The 21,646-nt window shown below is 41.1% G+C and overlaps 1 protein-coding gene across 4 annotated transcripts in view; it reads right to left on the bottom strand.

The window, feature by feature from the left end:
- GLCCI1 (glucocorticoid induced 1) overlaps positions 1-15,390 on the bottom strand; it is a 54,130-nt gene extending 38,740 nt beyond the window's left edge. For all 4 annotated transcript variants that reach the window (XM_082288657.1, XM_082288658.1, XM_082288659.1 and 1 more), the window contains exon 1: positions 14,472-15,390. In XM_082288657.1, coding sequence (XP_082144783.1) covers positions 14,472-14,919 — 448 coding nt within the window. In that variant the 5' untranslated portion in view covers positions 14,920-15,390. The remainder of the gene's footprint in view (positions 1-14,471) is intronic.
- Positions 15,391-21,646: the final 6,256 nt, after the last annotated feature.

Here is a 21,646-nt window from a genome sequence, read left to right as displayed (position 1 = left end):
TCTTAAATAATGCCTTATGTGGGAATGCAGCCTAGGAAATCAAAAACTAGAAATAGAAAGCTGAATATTAAGGAATGGTGACCCATAGTGACCCATAAGAATGATGGCCTGACATCACTTAGGTCACATTTCCCACAGCAGCTACTGATGACTGTCCTACACCTAGTTAAAAGCCCCTCCTCCTGTTACACCCTGTACAAGCATGAAGAAGGGTTATCTTTGCTCTTGCTTACTTTGGACAGTGATTCCCTGAGTAGCACAAAAGTAGATTTTTGGATTCAAAAGGACTCTGTCTCTGTAGAGTCTGGTCAAGGGAGGTGTGGTTTTTTTGTTGGTTTGCTTTTTAAGCAAGTAAAAAAAACCACCCCACTGTGCTGATATCTGAATGTGCATCTGATTGGTCTTTCCTGCTCTGATTATATAAGTAGATGGTCCAACTAGTGCATGTTTAACTTGTAGAACTTGTCTCTATGACTTTGCCAGGAAAAAGATGGAATAAGGAGGATTTAGAGGCCACTCTAAAAAATATTTCAACCTTCATTCTCAAGAAGGCTTTTCTCTTGTAATTGGAGCCAAAATCTCTCATGAAAAAGATTAACAAGGGATTTGGGGTCCCCTGAAGTTTTACTCCAGAGGAGTAAAGAGATCTATTGGCTCAAAGACATTTCCCAGTTGCCAGTGACTGACAGACTTGTTTCTGACCCAGTCTGCTAACTGGCTGCATGACTGCATTAACAGTTCAGAAAGGTGCAGAGCAACAAAGAGCACACTGTTTGCCATGTACTGTTCATACAAAATAATATAAAATAGGATTTTAAATAGCATCTTAAAAAAACCCACAACACCCTTTTATGCAATTGAAAGGAAAAAATGTGAAATTACTGCACTCTTCCTTCATAATTTCAAATTAAATTGCTTAATCTTTTTAATATCTTAAAGGAAAATACTAGCTTTTTCAAACATTTAAAAGGCAGTACAGTGTTTTGCTATCAAAATTATAATTCTAAGAGAATATAAGAAGAGACAGTCTTTTCAAGTTACCTTCCAATACATCTCTAAAATACTTTACATTCAGCCACTTAAAACGTCTGTCTTCATTATGTGCACCACATTGCTTTTGGTTCAGTTTATCAACTTCAGAAATTATTCCCCAGTTTCTATCTTTAGAAATCAAGAGACAGAATGACTAAAAATGAAGAGGGATGACATTCTAAGTTACTAGGAGACTGACACAATCCACTCTATTTCCTCTCATCATCCTAACTGAAGAAAAAAAAAAAAAAGGCAGCACAGAACAGCACCAAAATCTAACCAAGGCTCCAACAACCAAAACCGAACAAGGATCCAGGTCCATGAATGATATGCTTTCTACATACAGAATTCTTCAGGGATTAAAAAAAAAAAATGAAGAGGGAAGCCAGTCTTCCACACAGAGCATTTTACAATCTGGTCTTCAGGGCAGATTTGGTTTTGTACCTGCCCAGGCTTATGACAATTCAGACTGAACTGCAAGAAACAGAAGTCTATCAAGACAGGACGTAACCTATACTGGGAAAACAACATAAAACAAAACCAGCTTGTTCCTTCAAAGGAAAATCATACACACACTGACCCACACTACAGGATTTAGGAATCCACTATATTGAGTTATCTTTTACAGCTATGACTAAGTCACCTAGAAAGGGAAGAGGGCTTCTGATTAGTCACTGAATTCAACCCATAGGTTAAGGCATTTCCTTCCATAACAGAGGTTTCATGCACGACTCTGCAAGGATGTCAGCTCTGCTCACCCAACCGCACAGGAAGGCACGGTGCGCAGGGCTAGTACGGATACCACAGGAAACAGAACACATGGATGAATTTGTAGGCATATTTCACTGGACCTGCAGATGACTCAAAATCCTGGTTGCCTATGCATGTACATTGAAGCAAGGTCTCTGCCTCGTGTCCCTTATTCCCCCCAACCACCGGTCAAGTAAAATGTGACTATGAATGTCTTTCAGAAGTCAGATTTTCTTCATAGCAAAACTCCCCTGTTTAAAATCAACATTATCCTTAGAGATCAAACACAGAAAGAACGCTCTAATCTCTGTAAGAAAAGTAAACAAACCATATGGCAGAAAGTTTCAGCCCACTAAAGCTAAATTATTCTCCTAACAAGGATTACTGCTGGCATGCATAGGACCTGTAGCTTTTCATGTCACAAAAGCCTGCTTTGTTCAACCAATGTAACCTACACACTTGCACTCTTCTAACAGGATGCCATGTAGGTAAAAAACACCAATTCCAGACCTTTCCAATTTTTATGTATTTCACATTTTTAGAATATGTTTTTCTTTGTAAGGTTATTACTTCAAATATAAATACTACACAAATAGTATAATTTAATAAAGTAACCAAAAAAGGCTCATACTATAAAGATAAGACAAATTTGATTTGAGCTCAGCAGCTAAGTACTTGGGAAAAAGCACACTGGAACAACTATCCATTAACTGTTGGGCACTTAAGCAGATATAGAGAATTTCCCTTCTTTAAGTTCATTAATTTAGATCTGCTAAATCATCTATTCTATGTCTACAATATTGAGAACCAAACTGGGAACCCAGAACAGCACTAAAGATTGGGGTGTTACTTTTCCTTCCAGGATATTAATAATTAACATACAGAAAGTCATTATAAACACAGCCAGTTGATCCAGCAACTGAAGAAACTGCCACTTTTTTAGAATAAATTTCATGACTCTGAAAGGATTTTTTTTTCTTGTTATAACAACAATACTTAAAATTGAACCAGATGTAGAAAGTGAGGGTTTTGTAAACCTTTAATCTAATTCTTCTTTCCATCAAAATGCAGCTGGACATAATAATGAATAAAACAAATCAGAAGGCACAACTCACTACTTTCATAATCAAAATATACAAAGAACTGTAATCAATGCATAGAGGCTATACAATGCCATCATAATGACCACCAATTATTAGAGATAGAAAGCATTCTCCTAGCTAGAGAAAATTATACTAAACAATAATACATTTTTCTGAAAAAAAATTGAAGAATAGAAATGTAAAACCAGATTAAAACTGATTGCCTAAATGAGAGTGCTCAACTTCAACAATTAAATAAATTATTTTTTCATTCTCAGTTAAGACATAGAAACAAAGGACTAGGGGCAACTTCCTAAATCTGGAGCCCACTTCACAGCTAGCACTGACAAAACACATAATCACTTCAAAACAAGAGTACAGTCAGTCTTACAGCAGCTATTTTGTCACAATTCCTACTGGAAAAATGACCCAGGAAAATTTTTCTCCTGATAGTTTCAGGTCTTCTTATAGTTTAATATATAAATATTTACATTGTCAAAGCAATCCACCCACTCATTCCCTTCCTTGCCCACCCGGATTCTGACAAAGCAACTGTTTTTGTTCAGAGGTGACTTTTTTTTAACATCACACAGTTAAACTCCTAATCTGGGAGTCCTTCTCTGAGTCAACTCCAGTTTGACTTTACCTTTCTTGACCTGTGGAGCACCAAAATGGTGGGCAGTATCCCATACAATGCCCCAGCAGACCCTGTGTGGCCAGCTGCACTTCATGCAAGACCAGACCTGTATCCAGCAGTTTTTCAGTCACTTCATGTTGGCAGTTTAGAGATCCCACCATCACCCAACTCCACCCTGCAGAATTTTCAAATTAGATGCTCCTCCTTTAAGGAAAATATATTCTCCTCAAGTACAACCTCACATACATAAACTTCCACTTTTTTACTTTTAAGTCTTATTTTTTAAAGTTATTATTTCAATTCCCATGGTTCTTAAACTCTTCTTGCATAAGCTTCCTGCATACTAATTAAACCTCTCAATATTCATCAACAGTTTCATCACCCTAATTTCAAAATTTGCCTAAACAGATAAGATCTACTTCCCGTCTAGGAGATCAGTTTTCTTATCAAAACCACCAGGTTAGCATGACACCCTTTGGAAAGCTCATTTTGCACTGTAACATTTCTTCCTGGTTTCCACCATCCCTTCAAATGTCTTCTGAAGTTTCACTGACAGTTCTCTAGCAATGGACATGTTTTTCACATTTTTAAAACATCAGCATTGTATATTCTATACTCAGATATCTATTCTCAAATGATGTCACTCCTACTAACAAGACTGCCTCAGAAATTTGAATGTAAGTGTCCATTTCTGAGTAGGCTGCTCTAGAATCCTGCAATGGAGACCTCTGAACTGACTTTACTGAAATATGCAATCTATATTTATCACAGTCTTGGTAATTCCTAATTCCAAGTTATCCTTACAGTATTTACAATTTTGGGGTTTATCTTTCCGAGTTAAAAATCACTGTCCTTATGGAAAGCGATTTCTTAGACTTTGTTCTGGTGAGCACAAAGCATTGACCAAGTATTTGGGCTATTTCCTCTGAGACTGTAGCTACTATTCCTTGGAGCTGACTTTGAAACCATACATTCTAGCAAATCAGTCTCAGATCATTCTCAGATCTATTCTTCTTCGTACCAAACGGTTACAGCTTTTTCCCCATTTTTCAATCTGCCTGTTTTTATTTTCTGTCTTAAAGCACACGAAGGCCAAGCCTGTTCGTGTTTTAACAATTCTCAGCTAAGGTTCACCTTTTGATTGGTAACATGACATTCTTTCCTCAGTTCCTCCTGCTGTTTCTTGCAGGTTCTCTGCTTATTCCTTAGCAGCCTTTTCGAGGCAAGTGTCCATGCAATCAGATCACATCCTTCAACTTTTCTGATGTCTGAAAGACTCCAATAGTGTTAACATTTTTCATTAAAACAGATTCTCTTTGTATTGAAGGCAGAGCAACTCTGTTTAGACAAATTTTCAAACTACTTCCTTCAGAAATCCAAAACTTTACTCCAGATTTATGAATTTTGAACATACCTCTATGTAGGATTTTCTTCTTTTGCTGTATATGCATGCAAACTTGCATGACTAAACAAAGACAAGATCTAACATTCTACGTACAGTGTCAGCACACCCATGTCTTCAGCTTCTCCCAAATTTTGAGTTGTTACAGTTGGTAATTCCCATCTTCAACGCGGCCAGTCTAAGTTTCTACCATAAATCTTGCAAAGAAAAGATCTCCCTGCATCCTTCGACTTCATATTAAAGGCTATCCACACCACTAAACAAAACCATGAGTCTCAATCATCTGAATAGCCTAGTCCCTTCTTCGGAAGGTGGATCTATACAACAGTTTTACAGAATATTTTAAATAATATATGTATGGACTGCACACTTGTTTTGAAAGAATAAACTTCTCTTTCTACAACAACACCTGAAGTTTATTTGGATCTTCCACATGGAGAATAACCTACACAGAGTATGTGTCTCCAGTCACTTCCTTGTATGGACACTTCTCAAATACACATTACTTTTAAACATGCATGAGTTAATTACATTTTTGCCCATGAGAAATTTTTCTCTTCCAGTTCAGGACTTTTCCTTGTTTCCTTTGAAAAGAACAGCAAGTATTTCAAATGTACTTTATGGTTTCTTTGTGGGTGAAGAAAACATTGCGAAGATGATTATTCTGGGCAGGGTATCAGGTATAACAAAGGAGCCACTGAAGGTGAAATACCAAAGGAATCAGAGTATGAGAGAAAGGAAGTGTGGTATTCCACTATCAATTGCCACAATTAAGCAAACACAGCTATCAGTTAACAATAAAGATTTTAAGACCTTGAACAGAAATTTACTTCTGTGAAGATAGCTTCTCCTTTAACCTGGCAGCCTCCCAACTACTGTGTAAACCTAAGTCTCATTCTGCATTCTTCAGCAGTTAGCTGGTATTTTTAGAGTCACTCTGGTCAAAGTCTGTTCCGGGGCACTCAGCGTAAATCTGGATTTAACTTTCTGTGAACAACTCAACTCTTCACTGCTTGGAAAAGGAGAAAGTTAAGATATCACATATAACAAAGATTTAGAATAATGTATGCTGAATATGGAGGTGTAACACCTAACTCACAGAGTCAATGCTGCAAAACCACTTAGTTTTCATAATGTACTTTCCAGGGCTCCAGATTCCAGAAAGACCGACCAGCTGACACTCAGGACTGAATTTGACTCCATGTGTGAGAACTGGACTCACCAAACCTTTCGAGCACAGACAGCACCACTCTGATACCTGCTGTAATCACCAACACCTTTAGTCCTACCGGGCTAGGGAGCTCTGCCATGACGTGCAGAAGGGGTAGTACTGAGATCCTGTTAAATACCCACAGAAACCCATAGTTCTTGTAGAGCTGGCTCCTCCATGCTGTGTCTCTGTGGCCTGAGTTATGGGAATACAGTGCAAAATTTTCAAGGTTTAACCAGCAACATTTCTGATCCAGCACGGTTACAGCACTTCGTCTAAGAAAAGCAACTGCACTGTTATCCCTGAGAGCTACATGTTCACAAACCTGGGAATTTATATTTGCACGTAAGTAATCTGCTCCCTAATAGCCAACTGCTGACTGCATGACGTAATTTGAAGTGAGGTTTGTATTTACAGGGTAATTTCTGCAGACTACAATTAATTGAATTAGCTAGTAACTGAACATTGAATAACCAAAACTTGTTTCCTGGTAAGAACACGTTATTTCCAATGATAGCTTGGTCTCCAAGTGCTGAAAAATGTCAAGCAATTATTACAGTTTTGAATTTTTTTTGGTACTGCAGCCTAAGCACCTATATTAAAATGTTTGGGGTTTTTTTCTAACTATGAAGACTTTTAAAAAATGTAGATACCCAGGTAATCCAGCTAGACAACCTTTACTAATTATTTCTTTCAGAACTCCAGAATAGACACTGAACACCAAAACACCTGAGATTAAAAGGCACATACTATAACAATACCCACAATGCCATACATTTAATCAGTTCACAACTGAGTAATTACATTTCTAAAAGACAGATTTATACTTACTATATAATACTAAAATTAATTTAGCTACAGAAATTAGTTTCAAAATCAAATATGAACGCCAGTCATCTTGCAATGACCTATCAGTCAGAAATAAGTGTTAATTCCTGAAATTCAGAAGCGTGTCTACAACAGTGCTAAATGCCTGGCGGTAACAGCACAGGAAAGGAGGCTGAAGCTATCCTTCTTCAAACAGGTGACTTGCACTGTTCAAGGAATGAGACACTTAAATTATTATTCTTGTTTAGACTATCTCACAGCAGACTGAGAAGAAAATACTCTACAGTGGATTTTAGATTATTCAAAAACCATGACAGAACTACTATCTACTGCTCTTATGAGCAAAATATGAGACACTTTCTTCCTAAAGAGGAAACAGAATGCATAGTTTGGGTACTACTAGTAAAACTAGTTTCAGGTTGTGCAAAACAAATGGCATGTAAGAACCAATGCTGTTAATAGCACATTTGTATTTGATTCAGAGAACAATATCCATTGCAAACAGCTTCTCCTCAATTTGACACCAGCAACAGGGAATGTTAAGTCCTTATGAACACCAGCATCAGTGGCATCATTTATCATCAGGACATATGCTACACTAAATGAGGAGGTCTAACCAATACAGTACCTTGTATTAAGGTTTCAAAACTCAAGCTCATAACATTTTACAAACTACTGGGAAGTGTACACAATCTCCAAAGCAACAATATCTAATATGGAAGGCTAAGAGATCTGCTACTACAAAAAATGAAAACTTCCCATCACAACCATCTTCACTGACCTAACATCAACTGTTTAGGTTAATCCCCCATTTACAAATTTTTTGTGCAGAAAACTGTTATTGCTTGAGTGTAGACACTCACACTTTCTGGGTGTCTTTTCTTCAGAGAATAGTTTGGCAGGAATCAGCGGCAGCAGCTAGGAAGTGCACAAACCAAAGCAGAAGTGGAATGAACACACCCAGAGCAGAGACATTACAAGTATTACAAGGCCTGAGACAGCAGACTGAGAGCACTCCCCAACAAGTCCCACTTGGCCTGGCTGCATTTCCTTCCAAGACAGACTTCCAGGAACTACATGCCTTCCTCTGTCCTACTACCAGGACACACTGTCTGAGCAAAGTTATCACCAGACAATCCAATGGGGCCACGTAACCCTACAGCTCTGGTGCTAAGCCCAGACTCACACAGCTGGGAGAGTAGGGAAGAGTTCCTGAGAGCACATGTTTTTCAGTTTCAGCTGTGGATGAGGGCTTCCATGGATGTGATGTCAGCTTCAGAAAAGTAAGCACCGGAGAGCCTGACTCACCCTTCCAAAGGATTGCTATTACACACTGTATCATGATACTCTGTGTGGCATCCACACTGCAGAAGCCTCTGATCCCTTTCAATGCTATCTCTACACTTTAGCATTTAATTCCCAATACAAAACTAATTGTATAGTAGTGATGAACTTCAGAGTCAAATCAGATGGGAAAAAAATTAAGCATAACCGAACGACTATCTAATTTTGGGGAAGTAAATACAGATTCAAAGTTATTACTCCAAATTAGATTATTAAGTACCCATTTTCCTTCACTGTTATCTCCAATGCTCTTCATTTTGCAATAACCCAAATCTTAAAAATGGTGACACAAAGGAAAAGGGCACAATCTCAGGCTGACAAGTTGCTGTGATGCATCCTTTCTAATGATGAAATATAAGTATTATTTTACTTGCCTGAAAATGCCTTAAGCCATTGTTTAAGCACTACAGATTTACATGGGAGGCAGCACTGAAAGAATAACATAAACATTCATTTAAATACTAACAGTAAACCAAGATGATAATCATTAACAGTTAAATTTTTGAGCAAAATTTTCCAGTCATCTTTAATACACAGTCACTTTTTCATCAATAAAAGATACTTATTAAAAAATGCTAGTTGATGCTTAAACCCTACTATTTTAACAACTTCCCGTGAACGTATGTGAAATCCATGAAGAACTACCTATTTTGTCAAGTGCTGGCAATGCTTTTCTCTACTGAAGTAATTGCCAACTGATTTAAACAGGAACTTTCGTTTTTCACTGCAGGTTAAAAATAATTATTATATTCTTCAGATGAAGATAATTAATCAACCAGTGAAGGCCCATTGAAAATGTATTTCAGATACTCACTTAAACTGAAACGCTGAGGAGCATATACTCTATTTCCAACACATTCTGCATTGTTACAACTACAGCTTTCAAGTCTAGACTAAACTGAAACTTCAGAATTACTGCATCAGTTATTTTTATTATTTTTTTCATAATGACAGAGTAGTAGCACAAACCCATTTTGAAAATAACTGGCTTTTCACTGTGAATTTTTGCAATGTAGCAGTCTAGGCTTGGTGAACAGTGACTTTTTTTGTAAGATTATAAGACACACTCTCTTGATCTACCATCCCTGCATTTTAAAATACATTTTAAGAACCTCCATTCACCCCACCACCATGGGAAAGAAAACAACAAAACACAGGAACCATGCATTTCAGAAACCAAATTTCAGTATTTGCCTCTGTTTAACTATGCACAGATGTTGGCAAGTAACTTCAATTTGGCCATCAATTTGGCCATCTGTAACACATGAATACTTGCTTATGTCCAAAGAATAAGAATTAAAAGACAAGTAGCAATTTAAAACAGGTATATACATATACATCTTTAAGTTGGGCTTTTTCCATGGGGTAGGGAGGTTCTTTTTTCATAGCTAATGCCTTGCTACAGTACTATTCAAGTTTAATGGAGAAAGTACCTTCCTATTTTACTTTCCTGTAGTTTAACACCAGAAAGAAGCTCAGTTTATTTGTTTTATAAAGCATATTTATTAAAGACATCTAATACACCATTCCCACTTACAGTCATGTTAAAACATATAACTAAAAAGCCTCTGAGTTCAGGACAACTGGATCAAATTCAGCCAGGGTCTTTTATTTCATCATATTATATTCCAATGAAAGCTATTTTGGGAAGAGAGGGGGACAAAGCTGGAGCAAAACTGTTTTGGCCATACAATTATGGGAATACTGCTATTATACAGGGATCAGGAAATAGGAAGCGTCACAAAAATTACTTCCTTACCTACATTTGTTAGAAATAAAGGAAAGATCATCTTGGTCTCTGGTATAAATGCTTATGATGCCACGATATTGGATGGCTTGAATCCAGGATACTAAAATAGTTCCACTTTTTGAAGCCCAGATTTTGGGTGTTTTTATAATATTGATATCCCTTACAAGTTTAGAGATCAACAATACTGTTTGTTTTACTCCACTCCTCCCTCCACTAGCCTAAAACCAGATATATATACTTCTTACAGCAGAACTGGGTTATGCAGTTGTTTAGCATCTTTTGTAATTGCTTTCTCTCACCAATGCTGGCAACTCTTCAGGAGTTATTTTGGGAAGTAAAAGACACTGGGAACCTTTAACAGTCAAACTGATTACAGTATTTTTCATCTGTCCTTAAAACTAACATTTGTCTTTAAAATTTTATATGGAAAAAAGTTTGTGCTATAAAACGTGTAAGTGAAAGTTAGAAAAATATGAAGCATAATACTACAGTACCACCAGAATTAACACTAAACAAATCAAAGCATTTGGTGAGACCAGTGTTAAGTCTGAATCATACAGAAGTCATTTACACCCTCCTTGTATACAAAATATTCACCTATTGTGAAAAAAAGAAACTAAACAGGAAACCCTCTCTCATATTTATACAAGCTACTTTATGTAACAGCAGAAACTTCTGATTTTATCCAGGTAAGGCAAGAAAGTAAACTTGCTTTTTTCTTTAGAAGATGTGTCCACGAGCAAGTGGCAAGTTTTATTTGACATGTCCAAGGGTTTGGCTTCTTTGGACTATTACCGGAACACCCTTTGTCATAAACCACATAGCTTCAGATTCTGTTGACATTACTTTTATGCACTCAGAGATCTAACAGATATACTCCCTCTAAGAAAACCATGTGTTGTTACATTCAATCCGACACTTTTTCCACTGCCAGCTCTCCAAAACATGAGCACACACCATAAAGAATATCTACTAGTAAGGAATAAATACATTTCAAGAAAGAGGAAAGGTGTAGACTTGCACATTGCAGATTTATCCTATGATATCAGAAGGTTTTTCCCCCTTTTTCCCTTTTTTTTTTTTAGCACCTTAAAAAAATACATATAACATTCACAATTTCTCACCCATTCAGTAGCAGAACTAACCAAATACTGCTACTGGCATTGATGGTTTCCTAACAACTAAAAATCCCCAAATTTGCTTAGAAGAAAATATTTTATTATTGAAAGTTTCAGTCCTAAAAACACAAGGTGTTGCTACAGAACAAAAACATTTACAGTATACTAGAAAGAAGGGGTAGAAAACATGATGATGGGAGAAAAAACAGATCATGCTGCTTTCATTCGTGTAGTAGTGATGTCAGTGCCTGCAGTGGTAGTTGCTCTGACCTGTAGAAGCTCAAAGCTGGAGTGCTTTCACAGAAATCTCCTTTATAAAAGGACCGCTAGCAAATCACTAAAATATCCACACAAAATGGCTTAGCAGAATAGCCAGATCAAGGAATCTATACTGAAAAAGGCTGAAATGAGGTGGGGAAGGGACAGGTGTCTTAAGAGAGTAACATCTATCCATCAGAATCAGAAGCAGTCTCCAGAATGAGCACATTCGTGAAACAATCCAAGTCAGACTGCAGAGCCAAAGACAAACACATCTCCTGCACTGGTGAGAAAAACAACAGGATTAAACCTAGAGCCTAAGCTCATATTTTACAGCAGTGGGAAATGGCTTTGAAAAACTGACAAAAAAACTTAATCAAGCCACTTCCCCAAGACTTGCATACTGATAACAACTATAAATAGCTGGGGCAGCATTGTTTAACAAGCCACAGCAAAATGGTCCATGTCTGAAAATGGAACGTTTAAATTTTTTTTTCAAGTCCTCCATTATTACTGCAGTAGCCCTCCAGTTCAGCAATCAATCTTCTATATACTATTATCACCATATAGACTACAAACACATTTTTAGTGTCCACACATCATGTACTAAAATGCTAAGAACAAGCAGGGAAACAAAGACAAAATACTGCCCCATGGCATGGAACTATATTCCAAATTGTGTGAAAACAGCTCTAGGTTTGGGGGGGGAAAGTGGGGGGGCAGATGAAGGGGAGCTTTGGTAACCTTTTTTCATTTGCAAGACTGAAGAAATAGAGTATCTTATTACTCTCGCCCGCTAGAAAATGGTGCCTGTATTTCGGTAAAATAAAGCTGTTGACGTGTGCAATTGTGGTCATTATTAGGGCGATCACGTTGTTTTCATTCATTCATTCAGGATTTGCTAGAGGATGTCAGCTTCTGCAGCAGCAGCTGGCTTGACCTGGAGGAGGGGGAAGGAATTCTTTGCAGTGCATACAGATTACAGGGTGCATTTCTCGACGGACCATTTATGATTTTATACACTGCACTCATTAAACCAAATCAAGCTCTGTGTGCTGCTGACGCGGTTCACCAGGAGGCAAGCTCAAACAAGTTTAATGACAGAAAAGTCATTCAGTACTAATTTATAGTCTGATTTATTAAGGCTAAAATAGCCCACAGATGAAGAAGACTGAAACCACTTTCCAAAATTAAAATTTCCCCTCCAACAAAAAATTCATACACATTAATGAAGTACTTCACAGCTTTGCAGTATTTTTCTTGCTTGCAGGTAACTGCCCACATTCCTCCCTCTTCAATACACCTTAAGCGTAGCCTTTATACACTGCACCACTACAATGTTTTCCTCTGGGTTCCCATAATTAAATAATTTACTGCTCATCATCAGCACCACCACTACCCGTATGCACATATATTTTGGTTTTTCCTCATTTCCCATTAGCATTTTCCAAAGGTTTAAGAGGCAAAGAGGAAATCTACATTTAGTGCTCCATACAGTGGGAAAAATATGATCTTTAAAATTTTAAGTAGAGCTTGAATGAATCAAAACCACAGAAGCTCAGTTCCATTTTCAAGCATGCAAAACGCTCTGCAGAAATGGACTTTTTGAAAAATACATTATGAAGTATCTCTGTTCCGATTATAACACAATCAATTAGGTCATCAGCATAAGCAGATGCATAGGGCAAATTAACTCCATTTGTAACTGGCAGTGACATTTTGCTCATTTGTAAAATGCTGTCCCTGACCTATGATGATTCTGATGACAGATCTGCCCAAGTAACAAATACTACAGATAGCAAGGGTTTACTACACATAAAAACTAAAAAAGGGAGAAGGCAAGATTCCACTGCTACAACACATACTGGCACCCAACGCAGACCACAATTTGCCACAGAAATCACACGCAGTAAGACTTATGGAAGGGACAGAAAAAGCAAGGGGTATTTTTATGTTGTCCAGCTACAGCAGGACAACATAAAAAGTGTGTTTAGTCAGATTCATTCAACTGCTCAAGTGATGGGGGAAGGCAGAAAGGAGTGGGGGAGGTAAGATGGCCACTGCCACTTTAACACATTCAATAATTCAACAGACAACCTGATGCAGGTGAAGTTGGACTTGCTGGGAATCAATTTCACGTTTTAAACTTTACAGGCCTATTTTGGTTATTTGGGTTGGTTTGTAGTGGGTTTTGTTTGCTTGAGTTTTTTACAGTCTCAAGCATTCACAAGAGACTTGTTTTTAAGCACCTCAGTACGGGAATTTCCTTGTTTTGGAACCTGTGCTTGAAAACACCTCATTTTTTATCCTATGATCTTATAAAAATGCAAGTCTTTTAAGAAATTGAGTTCTACAGAAAGGAAGAGCATTTGATGCTTGGTTTTAACACACACTTCAGAGCTGGGTTGTGACTCCCCAGATATAAATCTAACCCATTATCACCCCTACTAAATAGTTACAGCTGGAGACAGGGAAGCGAGTTAATTTTAGGCTCGCTTCCCTATTACACACCTCCGCTGCCAGAGCCCGAGCGCAGGGGTAGAAGCGGCAGGAGCACCGCCGTCGGAGCCCCCGACTGCTTCTCCCCCAGGGAGGGGGCCGCCGGCGGCCCCAGGGCTCACCCCCCTCCGCTCCTCCCGAGGCTGACGCGGGTGGGGTCACTGGGGCATTTTTCCTGAGAAGGATTCTCACCTTGCCCAAGAAGGAGGATGACATTTCAGGGGTCGCCTCCCCCCATCCCGGGGGAGGGCGGCGGGATGAAGTGTTTTCCTCCCCCCTCCCGCTTCCTGGCAGAGCAAACCCGGGCACGCCACTTGCCCCGGGGATGGGGGATTTAGGGCTCACCCCCGCCCCCCGACCCGCTCCCTAAGGCTCCAGCGGGGCTCCTCCCGTCGGGACGGGAGTCCGCCAGTGTCCCACCCCCGCTGGCCCGGGGGGAAGGCAGGGCGCAGCCCGACAGCGGAAAGCAGAGCCCAGGGTACCCGGAGGCTGGGCGGCCCCAGCCCGGCCAGCACCCCCGCGGGGCATGGAAGCAGGACCGGCTTTCTCCCGGTGCTTTACCTCTGTACACTGGGGAGCTGGGGCTCCGTCTCTCAGGTGAGCTGCTCCTCCTGCTGCCGCCGCTCTCCGGCGAGCGCCGCTGCCTGCCCTTCACCCTGCCCGGCTCCGCTCCGCCGCCGCCCGCCGCCAGCGGCGGCGTCGCGCTGGGCGGCGGTGGGGGGCTGCCTCCGCCGCGACCCCCGCCGCCACCCCCCGGCCCCGTGTTGCTGCCCACCGAGGCGGAGGGGGACCGAGTCGGGCTGTGCTGGTTGCCCCGCAGGAGCTGATACGGGACGGTAGCTCGGATGGGCTGGAGCAGTCGGCTGGTCCCCGCCGCGCCTCCCCCGGCGCCGTTACCGGGGCCCCCGGCCGTGCCGGCGGTGGGGGACCCGGCGGCGCCGCGCCTCATCCTCTGCGGCGGGGGCTGGTGGTGGGACGGGGGGGTTTGCGAGGAGCTGGACGAGGACATGGCGGGGATGCGGAAGACCCCGCGGGTCACTCGCTCCGGCGGCTGCGGGGCACCCGAGCTCGGCCCCCAGCGCCCCGCATGCACCGGCCGCGGGGAGAGGAGGAGGAGGAGGGGAGGGAAGGAGGGAGGGGGCGGGGCGGGACAAGCGCTGCACGGCCCGAGGGAGTCTCCGCGCCGCCTGCCCAGCTGCCCCCGGCGCTTCCTATCGGCGACGGCGGCTGCTGCTTCCACGCCAGGCTCTGGCCATCGCTGCCCGCCCCAGCGTCGAGAGCACCGGGGGCGCTGCGGAGCCCAGCGGCCGCTCACATCGTACAGCGCTGCCGGCTCAGCGCGGTCGGCGGCAGCGCACGACGAGGGGACACGAAGCCGGAGGGGGAAGGATGGGGAGGGAGGGAGATGCTCGCAGCCAGCTCTTGCTCCAGCTCCAGCTCCTGCCCCCGCCGGCGCCCGGGAGGCGCTGCCAGCACCATCCGCTCCCCACGCCGCCCGCCCTCCGAATGGCACCGCGCAGCCCCGGCGCCCGGCCGCGACGGGCAGGGGCGGGGGGCGCACGAGCCCATTGGGCGCCACCGCGGCACCAGCGCGGGTTCCATTGGCCAGGGGCCCTGCCGTTCTTCGCTGCCAGCCAATGGGAGCGGCGGAACGGCGGGGGCGTGGCCGGCGGCGGGGAGGCGGGCCGGGGAAGTGGGATGTGGCGGCGGCGGGAGGGGCGGGCACGGGCCCGGGCCCGGCTCCGGAGCGCCGGGATGCGGCGCCCGTAGGCGGAACGCGGGGAGAACAGCCCCGGGGAACGCTGGGTGAGGTGCAAAGATGTGCTCCTGAATTCAAAGTGGACTTTACAGGGGTGCCGACTTAACGCTGGCTTAAGAGAGCCATTCATCTGGACCAAATCTTGCGCTATCCCTATTCCCAGAGGACTGTCTGCGTCTTCCCTCTTACTCCACTCCCATGCAGGAAAGGCTGAGAAACAGCCAAAATTTCCTACAACAAAGTCTGTTCACGTCCATCAAACCCTGACAGTATTTTTACTTTCGTTAAAAAAATCAAGGTGTTCTTCAAGTTCTAAGTAAGTGTGGTTTCATCATTTCCTATAAGTGTATATAGAACATTATTTTTTTTCCTGATGTACATCCAAAAGCACCTCTCAGAAAATGACAAGAGGAAAATAAAAAGTTTTATAGTGATATTTTGAAAAAGTGGTTTTGCTCTAGGAAAAAGAGATCCCATTAGATGAATTGATAACCTGAGACAATGAGAAACAAAATTAAGATTAGGATGAGTAGCTTAATAGCTAAGAAAATAAATGGCTGTAAGATCAGAAAGATAAGTTGAGCTGAGTCCATCAGGAAAACAGTGCTTATTTTGGATCTGATGCAAATAGGATGGTAATGGAGAAGGGAAAATGCAGGGAGTCTTGCTGTGTGGAGGAAGTCAGCTCAGTGATGGCCTTTCAGATTCAAACATTAGGAGAACAAAAAGGATATGGAATATAGACAGAAGTACAATATTTAACAAGATATACTCTCCTATATTAGTTGCTGCCTTCCAATCAGTAATCAATTAAAAGTGCGACAGAATGGACTATATCCCTTGTATCCTTTTTGATTATATAACAAACACTCATTTTTGTCTTGCACATTTCAGATTACTACACTTACTCTATACTTCCAACGCTGTCCATAGCTATCCTTATCACTTGGTAGCACAGGAATCAGTTGATAGTCCCAACGAGAAACTGTATTCTCCGGAAATGCTTCTATTCATGGGCTGTTAGTGAGACTTTGTTTGCACTAGCACCATGTGACGCAGTCACCGCGGTTATGTTACAGAAAGGGTTGGAATAATACACCGCACACCCGTGTGAACATGTGCTCAGTCAACAAAGCCACTCCTATAAATTCATTTTAAGAAAAATCAGCAACCATGTATTTTTCCATTATTCCGGTCTTTTTGTTTTCTGCTAGCATGAGCCAAATTTGTTTGTACAACTGGGCTGTAGAGACTTTTTCCCCCAAGGATTTTGCACTGTGCTTAATCACAGCTATGAAGTCCATGTAGTTTACTTTTTTCTACTTCGCTGCACTGGGCTCAAAATGACTGGAAAGCATTCACCTGTAGTAGCCATCTGCCCACAGTAATATCAGTAGAGTTTTAAACAGTAAGCACATTTTCCTACATATGTAACTTTGTCAGATAACATTGCTGACACAGTAGTGTCTTACAGACCAAAAATCATCTGGTGTCAGCTGAGAAAGAAAGTACACCTTTGACTGAGACAATAGCTGATACATTCCGGCTATTGCCAATGCTCAGGGTTACGTCAGACTAAAATAAGGATGAACTAATATAACTTTTGAATTTGTCTATTTAGATACTATTTTACAATGGCTAAATTTTACAATTTCCATGTTCTTGCACATCAAACAAGCAAGGTATTCAGATAGGAAGAATAGATGCATAAAGACAAGGTAAATGTCTGACAGAGAAAATCCCACAAGCCCCAAAACAAGAGCCCACACACACCCCAAACCACAGGGCATGTCAGTGTAAAATATCAGTAGCAAGTCTTCCTTTCCAAACCAGCAGAGGACCATGCCACAGCCTTACCGTCCAAACTGAACCACCACTTCACTTGCCTTCACCACAACCAGAGAAGGAAAGATCCACTGAGACTGTTTCCAGCCAAACTGTTACCAGGCACATCAACAGCTGTACTGGGGAGACTTCACTCCCCAAAAGTTATTTCCATCCTAATTCTTTCTAAACTAGAGTTAGCATACATAGTACAACACCATGCCACATCCCTAGGAAACTGATTTCAGAAGAGATGAAGAAGGAATTCGTCTGTATTTTAAAGTGGGATACCAACTGTTGAATTTTTCAGTGTTTTTCATCTAGGTTTCAGAGTACTTCCCTCAGGGAGTACCATTGCTCTGTAATATTAAGAAGATATTACAGGGAAAGTGAAGTAAAAACTGAGCTCCTATCAGAATCTTAATATCTTTCAGAAACCCATGTTTGCCTGAAATACCCTTTTCAGCTTTTCAAAAGCCATGTAAAAGGCATTTCGTGCTTCTCTTTTCCACTTTAAGGAACTACCTTGTCAGCTGGCATGTGCTTAAGGGAGTTTATACTGGAGGTAACAGGTATTTCTGAATCTTCAATCCTTCTGGGAGACAAGGACATCCTTAACACAGCTTTTGGGAGAGGCATCCTGAGAGCAGTGGACATTACACATCACAGCAAGAGCATGACAGCAAGGGAGTGAACTCAAGGAGTGGGGCAGTGACAGGCAAAGTTACTCACATCTCTCTTACTATTATCAATTGATAATGGGTTCATCTCTCGAGGTCAGAAACAGATTTACGTGAGCCGTGGAAACTGAGACGTTTTAAGCAGTAACTAGACACTGTGCAATCCTAATCCTTATTTTGTTCCTACTTGAAGGTTTTAGAGAGGGCAAACTCTTCAAATCTGGACATACCTTTTGTTTCTAGGCTCTTACCAGGTTGTAAGGCCATCAATACTCTGCTCCCAGTGTATCTACCTGCTTGTTTCATTATTGTTATGTCTCTCTTATCTCCCTCTATGTTTTTTCTTGGCTGCCCTTTGCCCATTCCACTTAGAATCAAGTCCTTTGTGACTGTCTCTGAGGTATTCACACAGCATCTAACACAAAATAGTAATGGGTGCATTTATCTTCATGTATGTTCAGGTCCATTCCCTGTGTTTCACTTATGTGTAATGAATATAAGGAATATACAGTTAGGAATATTACATTTGGGAAGAGAGAAATAACAAGAAGTACTTACATCACAGTAATATTCTGAAAGAGATGATGACCAGAAAGCATTATATGTGGCTGAAGACTAGAACGACCCCTAATGACCCAAACTGCAGCTCTCAAATTACAAAACTGAAACTAAAACAGGCTTGCCTCTGTGGACTTGGAGCATCCCTAGGCAGGAATGGGAACATCCCCTGTAGTAAGGGCCTCCACGTGAAATGCAACTGCTATCTGGAGCTGAGCAGCTCTGCTGAAGCAGCAGTGGCCCATTTTCCTAGAAAATATCTGTCTCAAACTGTGGAGGTGTTGGTTTAGTTTTCGGCCTGTTTTGCCTTTAAACAAAGTTCTAGCTAGAGTATGATGGTAATGGCGAAAAAATATATATGGAATTATTTTTACTACAAGGTTTTTTGACAGACAGATACTGCCTTCATCAACCACACTCCATCTTCTCACAGCTCCCAAATGTTCAGTGGTACAGATATGATTTCCTCAGATCAGCCAAGCACTCTCTATCCCTAAGCCTCTCGGGACTCACCTTGCATTCCAGCCCTTGAATTCTCCAGGGCTGCTGATACATCATTATCCCCACTGCTGGCTTTGTTGACACTCACCAGGGAAGAGAATTCCAACTCATGATCACTTTCAAATCTCTACATGCTCAAGTTGTCTTCCAATAACAAAAGGAAACCCACTACTGAGGACTTACCTTAACATTGCTGATCATCCAATTTAGGGTCAGGCATGTAGTCAGGAGTTAGATTTCCTTTTCTCATGTCTTTGTTTTCCTAGATATGGGGAAAATGCATTAAGTAAAGGGCTGTTAGACCTATGGTCCAACAGTATTTACACTAGGTCAAACTCAGTATTTATGAATACTCACAAACTGGAAAATTTCAGAATCAAGTTTACAGCTGAATTTCAGACAGAAGGTATTATAGTACTTTCTTTTTAGTCAAATGCTATTGTTAACTTTATTTCATTCAGTGTAAAGGATTGTCACTAGGAGTGAGGACTGCATAATGAACAAGCCAGGAAACTACAGAGTAAGAGCCAGCTGTAAGATTTCCCCTTAAGAAAACTGAATACCATTTTGGATAATTGTCTTTTTTTTCCTATCTGTCAGAAGCCTTTTTGTGATACTGAATAACTCACTTAAACCAGAACCTGCCCATTAACATTACCTTTGTTATAACAAAGTCTTATCTCATCTGGAATCAGACCTACTGCTACATTCTCTTCTCTTCTTCAGGAAAATAGGCCAACCACTTGGGACTTTTGAATTATGTATTCCTTAGGCATCTGCTTTTACATAAAGGCGAACATTCAACACACAGCTAAAATCACCAAACCTTCCTTCCAGCTCCACTTTCAGCCTGAAGTTCTTCTTTCTATTCATTGGTACAGGTAATTCCATTCAACACTTTCCTTTAGCTAGCAAGTTAACCAGTATCCCATGGGAAGCTGGGTTTTCTCCAGGCAGCAGTCCTGCCCTACATTACTATTCTGAGTTTGGTTACTTGACTCAACCACCATCTCCATCTCCCTTCCCTAGTTCGTCATCTGGAAAAAAGTCTGATTTGCACAGTTGGGACTAAGCCCAAGTTCTTTCAAAAGAGGAGCTGAGGGATTTTGCAGGTTTATTTTCCCTTTTTTCCACTTCAGGCATTCATTATGAGGACACTTTTGGACAAGTATGTGTGGTTGCTATTCTCCAAAGTGAAGCTGATTGAAACATGGTAAAATGGTTGGTATTCTGATAACCTGCCATGTCAAATGTAATGGGCACTTCTAGTGGTTCTTTACTATAATTTATCTTGCCAGTCTCTTATCTAAAATATATAATTAATAATAGCAAAACAATGCAACACATCATGTTAACATAATGAAAATAATTATTCCTTAAAATAGTTTCATGCTCATCATAGAATTATCTGTGAGGAAAAAAAATGTTTGCAGAGTGCTTATGTACTGTATATTATGTACAGCAATCGTATCTTTAATGGAAAAGGTAGAAACAGTAAGCAAATAGCAGCAGCAATTTGAATATAATGATATTGTTATATCTATTACCAATCACACCAATATAATAAAAGAAAGGAGAAGCACCATTTCATATGAGCAGTTACCTTGCTATTAGGAAAGCACAAATGTACTGTATAGTACTTAGATTTATATGACATTTAACTTTTTAAATGAGCAGCATCCCCTTAACGAGGTAGATTTGAAGCCATTATGATCCATTAAAAGAGTAATAAGTGTCTGATAGTAGAGTCCCTGACATCTTTCTATTAAGATTTCTTGATTTGGTCTGTATCTGGTTTTGTGTTGGTTTTTTTTGAGCTGCATTAAGCATGAATGCTCTTACCACACCAGTGCCCTAACTGTCAGATTTGTGCTCGTGTTAATAAGGGTACATTTTGACAATACTGATTTAAAAGGCAAATCTGAGGGTTAGGGAACTTCAACCTTCATTTCAGAGAGTCCTTTCCTGGGTTGCTTCTACCCCTCCAGTTATCCTACTTCGCTGTTTCTGACAAATAAAGCCTTGTTCACCATGACCTTTCTTTCTAGGTACAACAAACAGCACTAAACTTGATTTGGAACTTATCATCACTGTTCCTTTACCAGCCAAATGGGATGCTGTTGAGTGACATGGTGGACTCCACAACTACTACTGGGAGGTAAACACTCCATCTCTGAATCTTCAAAGCAGGAGAATATTCTCTTTTTAAATAGATTTTGCAGCCTGGTAAGAATAATAACAATAAAATGCATTAGAGAGCCACATTTAATGAATTTTAGGGTATGCTATTCTATAAGCAGAGTATTCTTAGAATGTTCCATTCTGTGCATACAACAGGTTGTGGGGCCAGAGCAGAGTCCCAGCACTGAGTCAAAAAGCTGGAAATAATTATTATTTCCAGGTAGGTAATATAT

The sequence above is a fragment of the Coloeus monedula genome (assembly GCF_965178545.1).
Source record: "Coloeus monedula genome assembly, chromosome: 1".
NCBI classification, from domain to species: Eukaryota; Metazoa; Chordata; class Aves; order Passeriformes; family Corvidae; genus Coloeus; species Coloeus monedula.
Note: the sequence above shows the minus strand (reverse complement) of the source record. Positions and strands in the feature narration are given on the sequence as shown.